The sequence below is a fragment of the Talpa europaea genome, assembly GCF_964194135.1.
Source record: "Talpa europaea genome assembly, chromosome: 5".
NCBI classification, from domain to species: Eukaryota; Metazoa; Chordata; class Mammalia; order Eulipotyphla; family Talpidae; genus Talpa; species Talpa europaea.
Genome location: NC_140071.1, coordinates 83,678,607 through 83,690,653, shown reverse-complemented (window position 1 = coordinate 83,690,653; position 12,047 = coordinate 83,678,607). Strand labels below are relative to the sequence as shown.

Below are 12,047 nucleotides of genomic sequence, written 5' to 3'. Positions count from 1 at the left end.
CATTGCAGTGAAGGTATTTTCAATATGGTTAAGACTGGTCATTAGTTTACAATCCTTTAGATAAAGGAGATTACATTTAATAATATGGGTGGGTATCATCCAATTAGTCAGAGGAATGAAAAGCCAAAATTAAGAGAAAAGCAAATTCTGCCTTAAATTTGCAGCATTAACTCTTACCTAAGTTTCCAGCCCGCTGGCCTGCTTTACAAATTTCAGACTTGCCGACTCCCACACTCTTATGAGCCAATTCCATAAAATACCTGTATATACATAGAATCTCTCATTAATTCTGCTTTCCTGGATATCCCAGACCAAAACATTTGTCAAAATAGCCATAGGAAATGAATGCAGACAGCTAACAAGAGTATTGCTTCATGGATCTAATGAGAAAAGATCAAATATAAAGTAGGCCAAAGACTGATGTTAGCCATCACAATAAAAATCTTCTTATCTCTCCATGATTTCTACATTTGAACAAGTTTGAGCCAATCAATGGAAAGGTATGTCCCTGAAGACTTCTTCAATGTTTTTGCAAATGGACCTAAACTAGTTATAGCTGGCAAAATAGAATATACCTGAGAAAAGACACTACACAGAATATTAAAGGTCTTGTTGTGTAGAGGTGTAAACTGACACTAATACAAGAAGAATCAAAATGCCAGCATAGATCTTTGTTACAGTGAGAGCACATGAAGGCCAAGTGATAAATAGAATGTTGCCCAGGTAATCTGACAGAGGTCCAATGGGTACAGAGATTTGTCATTTCTCTGGTCTCCAGGTGCATAAACTGTATGGTTATGCTTAGCAGTTGTTTAGAAACTTCGCATTCATTCCCTAACACTTGCATTAAAAGCCACAGTGGCAGAAGCAGTCCAGCCAAAATCTCTTAATACATACCCTCTCCAAGACAGTATATCAGAAAATTGCTGCCTGTTTGTTGAAACTAGAGAGTTAGTCTCACTCTCAAAGTTACATGCCACTAAAGGATGCAAGAGCAAGAGTCTCTGTCATGTTCCCACTTAATTTACAGGCTGGCACCTGCAAAAATAGGAAGGGTTCTGGCAGATGACAGTAGACTACTGTGAGCCTCAATCATTGGATTCTTAATATCAGCTGCTGGGCTACTGTTGTGGTTATTATGCAGCTATTTATCTGGTGAACTTACCAGAATGGATAATTAGAAGCAGTTCACATTCACTTAGAATGAGCAGCTATACATTCACAACCTTGACACAGGGACATGTTAAGATTCTTGTGCTAAAGGGACCTTGATCCTTTGACCCTTCTTTCAGAATGTCATAGTGATCCATTCCACTATTAATATTGTTTTCATTGATCCTGAGGAGCAGAAGTTATCTTTATAAGGAATGTCCTTGTAAGGCATGTGTGGGTGAGGGGTGGGATATGAACACTACACTGAATGATGGAGGATGCTATCATATCAGTGATGATAATAATAATCAATAAGGAAATGCTTAAAATATACTTGTATAAATTCAAAAGAAATTACAAATATGACTTTGAAATAAAAGGAGATCACAAAAATAGATGGAGAGGAGATCCACAGCAAATTAGCTAGCACAACGTGGTTTTTATGAAGAGTGTAAATGGTTGACTTACAGATAAAACAGTGGAACACATGGTATTTAAAAATTGCTACAGAAACAGTGAATTTTCTCTTGAGTCATGATTTGCTAAGTTTGCTTAGCTACTCAAATTCCACATAAATTTCTACATTGCATTCTGCTACATTTATCTCACTTTACTAAAACATCTGCTCCCCACTTAGTTGAATAAAGAAAAATTAAATTTGCAAGAGAAACCAGAGAAATTAACAGGACACAAAAGCATTTTATTTTAACACACATCCACTCACATTTTGACATTCTTCCCTCACCTTCAGGGCCTAAGAGCACTCTCCTTAAGTGTGGTGTTGACTTAATAACTCAATGTTAATAACTCGAACATGACAAAAATGGCAGCTTGTGTGGTCTGAGTCTAGGTCTAAAAAACAGTGAAGCTTGCATTTTTCTCATTTGAGTCAGTTATCCAGGAGAGAGCCAAATGCCTAGGGTCCAACAGCCCTACGGAGTTAGCCAAGTGGCTTGGAACTGAGATCTCCAACCTGAAGCAAGTGTTGATGTTCTAGCCATGTGAATGAAGCCTTGCAGAAGTGGATTTTCTAGTCCCATCAAACCTTCAGATAACTACAGCCTCAGCTGAGGTATTGATTAAAACCTAATGAGAGATCTTAAGCCAGAACTACTCATCCCAGAAACTCCAAAATCTCCTACCACAGGAACTATATAATATAAGAGGTGGCTATTGGGTAGTGGTTGGGGGTATAATTTCCCCACTAAATTAGGGGAAAATTGGGCCTCCCCGGTGGTGCAGCGGTTGAGCACTGGGTTGCAAAGTTGCCCACAGCCTCTGCAGCGCCAGTTTGATCCCCTGCACGCAGACCTCTCCTGCCGCCCGCTGCTCCCCTCAGCAGTGTACTTCTCTCCTTCTGCCTGCTCTGCTCCCCGCTCTGGCTCTGGTGAATCCTCTCACCCTCCCGCGCTTCTGACTGTACCCAGTGCTTGTATAAATAAATAAATAAATAAATAAATAAATAAATAAATAAATATCTGACTGTACCCAGTGCTTGTATAAATATTTAAAAAATAAATAAAAGCTACTTTAGAAAAATAAATAAATAAATTTGGGGAAAATTTATTATGCAACAATAGATAACTATTACAGATAAACTAAAATTACAATAATAAAATTTCCTAGTGGTCAATGAGTATAGTTAAAATCAAGAACTATAATAAATGAAACTTTGAACTTCCATAATAATATATTAATGTAGTAAAACTTGCGTTTACCTCCTTCCTAAAGGTAAATGGTGGTTGCACTTGTCCTTCTCAGAGATAAGTAGGAAAGAATTTCTACTGGAGGTAGTATTTGATTTAAATGTTGAATTTTAGGTTATGTTTTTGTAGACATGATAGCATAATAGTTGTCTGGATTAGTGTGTTTGTGGTGAGAGAGATTATAATACATATTCTGATAATTATAAATGCTTGAAAAGAGCACAGAGAAAGTTCTAGAACAATGATTCTCAAAGTGGAACACGCCTAAGAATCATATGGGATGCTACTTGAACTACAAGTCTCAGTTGCAATCAAAAAGTAGATATGTAGAGGCCGCGGGCAGCTTCGCAAGCCAGAGCTCAATCGCTACACCACCCGGCAATTTGCAGCAACATGGATGGCGCTGGAAGGGATCATGCTCAGCGAAATAAGCCAGAAAGAAAAAGAAAAATACCGGATGGTCTCACTCATAACAGGAATCTAGAAAACTTAAATAAGGGACCAGGAAAAAGAATAACTATAAGAAAGAAAATATCAAAATCAACAAATAACTATGAACAAGAGACACTCTATGGGGGGTGGGGAGCGGGGAAAGGAGGGCTTGGGGTCAAAATAAGGGGGTTGTAATTGTATGGGGAATATAAAAATAAAATGTAAATTAAAAAAATAATAAAAATAAAAAAGTATTAACCACTGTCAAAAAAAAAAAATGTATACACCTGAGGCAGGGAAAAAAAAAAGTAGGTATGGTATATTTGGTAGTGACCCAGTGTAGGGTAAGCAATTATCAGGCTTTTCTGCCCTCCCGCCATTAGCATTGGATGATGGATCCTGACTGTCCTGAATGAATGCCTGCTGGTGGGTATCCAGAGTGAGGTGTGGGTATCCTTAGGTGGGCACACCTGGGCTGAGACTGGCTTATAAGGGCAGCATCACCAGGATGCCAACAGGAACGGAACCATCAGAAGAAAGAGAACGAGACCACAAGAGAACTTCCGGAGAGCCCAGAGAGAGTGAAAGATTCGCCCAGGGCTAGGAGTCCTGCCAGCCTTCTGGCCCCTGGCACACCTGCCTGCCGTGTACCTGGTAAAATCCCAATAAAAGCCCAAAAAAGCCACCGAAGGCTCTAGGACTCTTCTTTACCTATCCGCATGGTTCATAGAGACCCTGCCCTGTGCCTTCCTGCCACTACACCCAGGAATCTACCATTTTAATAAATACCCCAAGTGACTCTGATGCAAACGGATGATCCTTGGAACAGAATTTTAGAAACATTGTGTAAAAGGAATCATAAATCTCAATCTAGGAACACAAGTTAGGAACAGATAACAGATTCATATGCTGAACTGCAAGCTATTGCTTGATACATGGTAGTGAGAAGCAAGTTGCGTATTGTGAAAATTATGGTGTGCAAGTAAAGCTGATATTCTAAAGTCTTTCCATCATCTATTTATCAATTATCAAGATTTTTCTACATTTGCTTAATTATTCCTTTTTCACATAGTTGTTATTTCTAATGAAGTACTTTAAAGCAATCAGAATTCATGTTATTTCATACTCTATGTGCTTCAGTATATGTTCCTAAAGGTACAGATAGCTTCGTTGATAAAATTATTGCCTTTATCATGCCTAGAAAAAATTAAAAATAACTCATTGATATCACATAATACTAAGTTCACATTCAGATTTAATCAACTGTATTTTTTTTAAAGTCCTATTAAAATTTAATCCAAATCCAAGCAAGGTCCACACATTGCTTTCACTGTTACATCTTCAGTCTATCTTAATCAAGAGCACTCCCACCTCATTTCCCCTATTTTTTTCTTTCATGTCAAAGACTTGTTGAAACTGAATGGTTTTTCTATAGAACGTTATGTATGTGTGATTCTCTTTTTGCATTCTTAGAGTAACATCATTAAATTAATATGGTATTCCACATATTTCCTGTAAATAGGAGGCTATCTCAAGGCCTTAATTAAATTCAGTCTGTGTAATTCACAATAAGTGAAGATATCAGAAAGCCCAGAATATCACCTTTGACTCTAAATGATGCTAAGATTGATGAATGGGTTCAAGTGATGACAGACTAATCTCTCCATTGTAAATCCCCCCCATCAGACTTTGGTCTAATTGCTTCATTCATTGGTAATGATTGTCAAAATAAATTTTTATTATGAGTTGGAAACTGTTGATTTTTCTAAATCATTTACTTCTTCTACCTTTATCAAATAGAATTAATTTGAAAATAAATTTTTCTGATTAATTAAGGTGAAACGATTTGATTACTCTGAATATATTTCATATAGGAATGATGGATAAAGACTTAATTCTTGGGCCTCCCCGGTGGCGCAGTGGTTGAGCGCTCCGTTGCGAAGCTGCCCGCGGCCTCTGCGGCGCCAGTTCGATCCCCGGCTGCTCCCCGGCCACGGGAGGAGGGTCCCACAAGGCGCGCAGACCTCTCCTGCCGCCCGCTGCTCCCCTCAGCAGTGTACTTCGGTCCTTCTGCCTGCTCTGCTCCCCGCTCTGGCTCTGGTGAATTCTCTCACCCTCCCGCGCTTCTGACTGTACCCAGTGCATGTATAAACAAACAAACAAACAAACAAATAAATAAAACATGCCTCTAAAAAAAAATATATAAAAAAAAGACTTATTCTTTCCAATTACCGCTAATTGTTAAAATAAGGGTAAAAACAGAACTGGAGAGGGGGTAATGTTGCTTGATTGATTGATCATTTGTGTGGTAATGTTTGTAACCTAATCAGAACATTGCTTGGGATCATTCATCATGATCTGGAAATTTTTATTTCAAATAACCGATAAGAAAATGCCTTTCAAGTTAATATTCAATGTTTTGTCCCCCTTAAGAAGTATTCTTGGAGTCCTTAGGAATGGAATTATCATTAAAACCTGAGAATTCATGAACCCATTGGATTCATATTCTACCATGGTTAGGCAGAGCAAAATTTAACATAAAGTTTCAGCAATGACTACAAGCCTTCACAAACTACTTATAATATTTGAATTAGCATGAATTTGCAACTCTCGACATGTAAAGAACAAACTAAATATTTTTATTTGGTTTGCTTTCTCTACTCTCATTTGAGACCTTCTCAAAATACAGAAAAGGGCCTCCCCTGGTGGCACAGTGGTTGAGCTCTAGGCTGCAAAGCTGCCCGCAGCCTCTGCAGCACCCCTTCAATCCCCGGCTGCTGGCAAGGGTCCCACATGGGGCGACAAACCTCTCCTGCCGCACCCACTGCTCCCCTCAGCAGTGTATTTCGTCAGTCTGCCTGTTCTGCATCCTGCTCTGGCTCTGGTGACTTCTCTCATCCTCCCGCGCTTCTCACTGTACCCAGTGCTTGTACAAATAAATAAATAAATCTTTAAAAAAAATACAGGAAAGTTGCAAACACAGTGCAAAGAAATACTTTAGTGAGTATTCCCTAAAAAGAAGGGCCTTCCCTTCTCTTATATAACCACAATAAAATCATCAACATAATAAAATAATCATTGCTAACTTCTATTTCCAGACACCAAGTATCTCAATTATCCCAGTAGTGTTCTTTATTAGAAACGGATGAAGTTTAGAAGGAGATATAAGACTTATTTTCATGTATTTTAATCTTCCATTAACCTGGTATATTTCCTGAGATTTTATTTGCCTTTTGTAATCTTCAAATGCTCAAAGATTACAGATGTGCTATTTCTAGACAGCTTGGGTGGGGTACAGGCCAGATGCGCGGGAGGGTGAGAGGGTGAGAGAATTCACCAGAGACAGAGCAGGGAACAGAACAGGCAGACTGACGAAATACACTGCTGAGGGGAGCAGTGGGCGAGGCAGGAGAGGCCTGCTGCACCAGGTGGGTTGCTATGAGGCCACTATGAAGCCGGCAGGGATCAAACCAGCACTGCAGAGGCTGCAGACAGCTTCACAGCACTGCGTTCAACCGCATGTGCCACCAGGGATGCCTGGTTTGTTTTCTCTTGCTTGAATTTAGGATCTGCATCTTTGACAGGAATACTCTAGAAGTGCTGTTTTGTTTTGTCCCATTCATTGCTGGTTATATTTATTTGATTACTTCATTAAGTTGGTATCTGTCAAAATTTTCTGTGATACTAGAATTCATCTTTTTATCAACTGTTTTTTTCAAACTTTTAATACATATATTCATGTTGTTATATTAAAAAGGATTAAAGATTTCTTTCTCAGTAGTAGGTTATCTGTAGTCATTATTACAGGTGTTAATGATCAAATTGTCCTATATTTTGTCAATTAAAGTAGTTTCAAGATTTCTGTGGTCTTGACATGTCTCTATCATTCTCTGAGCACTTTCTTATTTCTGAAACATTGAGATATTTTATGAATATTTGTGTTTTTTCTGTCTTAAACTTGGAATAGCCTATTTTTTCAAGAACCCTGTCTTTTAGTGGACAATTTTATTTAGAAACTAAAATCTAGGAACAGATATGCTCATTGCCCTGACAATGAAAAGAACTGGCAATATATTTATACACATACACACACACAACTATATCTGTAGTCATATTTATTTCTCTATTATATATATATATATATATTTGTAACCACTTTTATATATATACATATACATGCAGATTTGTAACCACTTTGTCTGGCAAGCGAGAAATGTCACTCTATCCTCAAATAGTTATATTTTTATTAAACTTTCTCTATATGTAATTAATTAATCCACTGCCTATGCACACAGAAGCAATCCTCTTTCTGCTTAACCTGCCAAACCCTACACTTAGCTTCTGTTGCCATTATCCAGCTCCCAACAGACATTCATGGACCTGCTGTTTGACATCCCATAATACCAACTCTATGGAGGGGCAACAGCTCACTCTTCTCAGCTTCCAATCGCATTTCTAGGCCTGTGTTCATTCCCCAGTTCACACACATAGTTTCCTTGGGCCCACCTAATGGAAGAGAAGGAAAGGGAAGAGAAGATGAAGAAAAATAACTTTCTTTTTATTCTAATAACAAAAGAAATGTATTACATCACAAACTACTAAAAATTCACTGACCCTTTTGTTATTTCAACACTAATTTAGTCACTTAGATATTTATACTTGCTTTAAGTAAAACAATTCTAATGGTTATTTATAAAGCTGGCAAATTAGGGTCAATATTGTATGTGTTCAGCAAAAGTTTAGATACAGTGAGACAACCACCTAAGTTCAGAGGAAAAAGGGTATATGACTCTTATGCAGTCAAAAATTAAATTAAGGGCACAAGTTTGGAGGATATAAATCTAAAACAAATTTGAACACCTTACATATTTGGTAGTGGCATTATGTGGAAGAATTCCAGGAGTAACTTTCAGCAGAAACAGTTGGTAAAAGTGAATGCATAAGGGATATTATGTGATACAAATGACTCAAAGGTGCAGTCTACAGCAGTATACCTTGTCATACATATAAGAAGATAAGTAACTATTTTTCTAAAAGTTGCATTTTGGCACCCACAAGTGTTAACAATTATTTTTTGAAATAACAAATTTTAATAGCAGCACTGTTCATAGAAACAACTTCAGAAATTGATTCCAATGGTGCTCAGTTCAATCATGAAAATATTGGGAATATTTTTTCCAAATAAATACCAGATGACTTTACCTTTAGTCTCATCAAATGTTTTCAGGTTACACTTGAATTGTCCTGTTTTTGTTTTTATTTTTGGATGTCTTACCATCTGCACGTCAGCAGAACCTAAACATTTACATATTAATCTACCTTTGACCCTTTTAAGGTCCTAATCCCACAATTGTCCCTACACACCAAATATACAATGCTGAAAAAAAAAAAAAACTGAAGAATGATAAATTATCATTTTAGCTTCTATTCCACCCTTTTACATTTCAGTAGAGCCAAATATATAGACATGGTGATATAGATGCATACATAGATATCTCCATAAATGTATAAAAGGATAGAGTATATAATATATTTAGAATACAAAGGTAGACTGCGGTATAGCATACACACAAGTTAAACAGAACACATACACACACACACACACACACACACACACAAGCTAATACATCCCAGGTTCCAGAGAGTCTTCTTTCTGTTCAAGGTGTTCTAAATTGAAGGTTAGATCAAGTCCCTGAAAATACTAGGGAGTACAACTTTCCATCTTTCTGGACACGGCAAAATTATGTTGCAAGGGGTTATTTTCGCTGTTTTTCTATTCACCATCTTTCCTAGAAGACAAAACTCCTTTCTGAAGGGACCAGAGCCAAAAGCAGCGCGAGCACCAGCTGGGTCATACCACTCCTGAGCCCCAGGGAGGGTGCAAGAGAGCACCCCAGGTGGAGCGTGCAGGGCGCAAGCCAGGGCGTGCCCGCGGCCAGGACGCCTCTGATTGGTTCTTTGCTATGAATACAGGAGGCCTGAGCTGATGGGCTGGAGGGGGTTGCTCATCTGCAAACTGCCGTCCCAGCCTCTCCAGGTCCTGCGGAGTTTTAGATCTGGCTGGCGGCTGCGGGTAGGGAATGGGGGTTGGGGCGATAGGGGAGTCGGGGGGGCCGGGGGGTTACGGGTGATGGGTAGAAGGTGCTGAAGACTAGCACACCCTAACTAATCGGAGTGGGGAAGGGTGAGTTAGGTTTTGGTTTGTGTGTGCAGGAGGAGGCACGCGTGTTACCAAACCCAGGGTTCCTGAGACAGAGGGTAGGGAATACCCGGCTTCTTCAACTTGAAAGTGTTGGAAATTGCACGGAATACAGACGCCCTTCATTTTTCCTCGGGCACCCTTCCTTGACAATGCGTTTAGTAAGGCGTTCTGCAGTGAGTGTGCAAACTGAGTTTTCTGCAGATTACAACCATAGTTGGTCACAGGACGCTGGGTAAAAAGGGACCGAGAGGATTCGAGAAATTGGTACATTCCATAACTGCTACACCTTCATTTTCTCTTAAAAAAAACACACACACATAACATAAGTAGATTTGGAACGAGAGGCAAAAAAAAAATTAAGAAGCGTACTCAAATCAGTTTTTCTTTTATGGCCAACGTACACTTTTGAGTGGTGGGCGTCCTTTAAGTATATACGCACAAACATGAGATTCATATATACATACGCACATCATGTGTATGCGTACATCATATTATTGACAAGAGATTTTAAGTGTTTGGGCACACGCGGTCAGCGCGATTTCAGTCTGCAGGCAGCGAAGGGCAGGCCGGTTGCTTTCTCTCCGCCGCGCGCCGGGAGCGTCTGGCTTAGACGCGCCGCGCACGACTCCCCCAGAGCAGACCCCGCTCCCGCCGGGAGGGAGCCCCGCAACTACTCACGCACCCCGCGGCCGGCGCGGGGACAAAACACCGGGGTCGAATTACAATCCGCAATTAACATATGAATTTGACCGACTTAAAAGGAAGAAGACGATGGAAAAAAAAAAAAAAAAACCCACCTAGAGCGCGCTCCCCGGTCAGGAGTGCCCTGGAACTTTTCTCTGGGCGTAAAAACTCTTTGATTGGCTACTCGCACGCGCCAGCCTGCTCCCTCCATTGGCTGAGCAGACACGCGACTGGCGCGAGGAGGGGGCTGGGAGGGGAGGGGGGGGAGACACACTGGCGCGTGCCGCTTTTAAAGGGGCGCAGTGCCTTCAGCAACCGGAGAAGCTTCGTTGCACGCGACCTGGTGTGTGATCTCCGAGTGTGTGGGGGAGGGTAAGGGAGGAAAAAAATAAGACATTGCAGAAGAAGCTCTGGAAGGGTTTTTGTTGCTGTGGAGCTGGTTTCTCAGTGCCTGCTCCGACTCTGCGCCTCCGAGCCTCTGCAGTGCAATGTCCCGCCTGCTGCACCCCGAAGAGTGGGCTGAAGTGAAGGAGTTGGGGGACCACCACCACCATCCCCAGCCGCACCACCTCCCTCAGCTCCCGCCGCCACAGCCACCTGCGACCCTGCAGACGAGAGAGCATCCAGGATACCCGGCCGAGCTGTCCCTCCTGGACAGCACCGACCCACGCGCCTGGCTGGCTCCCACTTTGCAGGGAATCTGCACGGCACGCGCCGCCCAATACTTGCTGCACTCCCCTGAACTGGGCACCTCCGAAGCGGCGGCGGCCCGGGAGGAGGCCGACGGCCGGGGGGAGCTGGTGAGGAGGAGCAGCGCCAGCGGCGGTGGAGGCAGTGGCAAGAGTCCCGGACCGGTAAAAGTGCGGGAACAGCTCTGCAAGCTGAAAGGCGGGGTGGTGGTTGATGACCTGGGCTGCAGCCGCCAGCGGGCCCCTTCCAGCAAGCAGGTGAACGGAGTGCAGAAGCAAAGGCGGCTGGCGGCCAACGCCAGGGAGCGACGCAGGATGCACGGGCTGAACCACGCCTTCGACCAGCTGCGCAACGTTATCCCATCCTTCAACAACGACAAGAAGCTGTCCAAGTACGAGACTCTGCAGATGGCCCAGATCTACATCAACGCCTTGTCCGAGCTGCTGCAAACGCCCAGCAGCGGGGAGCAGCCGCAGCCTGCGCCAGCGTCGTGCAAGAGCGACCACCACCACCTTCGCACCGCCGCCCCCTACGAAGGCGGCGCGGGCACTACGACCCCCGCGGGTGCCCAGCCGGCCTCGGGAGGGGGCCAGCGACCGACCCCACCTGGAAGCTGCCGGACTCGCTTTTCGGCCCCGGCCCCCGCGGGGGGATACTCTGTGCAGCTAGACGCCCTGCACTTCTCGACTTTCGAGGACAGCGCTCTGACGGCGATGATGGCTCAAAAGAACCTGTCGCCATCGCTGCCCGGAGGCATCCTGCAGCCGGTGCAGGAGGAAAGTAGCAAAACTTCGCCCCGGTCCCACAGAAGCGACGGGGAGTTTTCACCCCATTCCCATTACAGTGACTCGGATGAGGCAAGTTAGGAAGGAGACTGAAAACTGATCGAGAAACAAAATCGCCCTTTTCCACTCCGCGGGAAGCGCCGCGGTTAAAGATCCCTGCACCCTTTTAATTTGTGCTCTGCGATGGTCGTTGATTGCCAACGACTCGGCTTCAGATGGCAGCTACATTTGATGGTTTGCAAAAGCCGCCGCTGTTCCAAACTTCCTATTGTCTATATTGTTTGATGAAAACTTGCTCTGAGAGTTGTATTCTTTTCTCCCACCTTCTGCTCCCCCACTACATAGATACGGTGTAATTATGAGTACCCATGTATGGTGTCGTTATCCTAGTTCCCT

At 42.5% G+C, this 12,047-nt stretch overlaps 1 protein-coding gene across 1 annotated transcript; it reads left to right on the top strand.

The window, feature by feature from the left end:
• Positions 1 to 10,664: 10,664 nt before the first annotated feature.
• Positions 10,665 to 11,732, top strand: ATOH1 (atonal bHLH transcription factor 1; the record flags this gene model as incomplete). The annotated part of the gene is made up of 1 exon (XM_084233101.1): positions 10,665 to 11,732. One exon carries the CDS (start codon positions 10,665 to 10,667, stop codon positions 11,730 to 11,732), a length of 1,068 nt encoding a protein of 355 aa, XP_084089227.1.
• Positions 11,733 to 12,047: the final 315 nt, after the last annotated feature.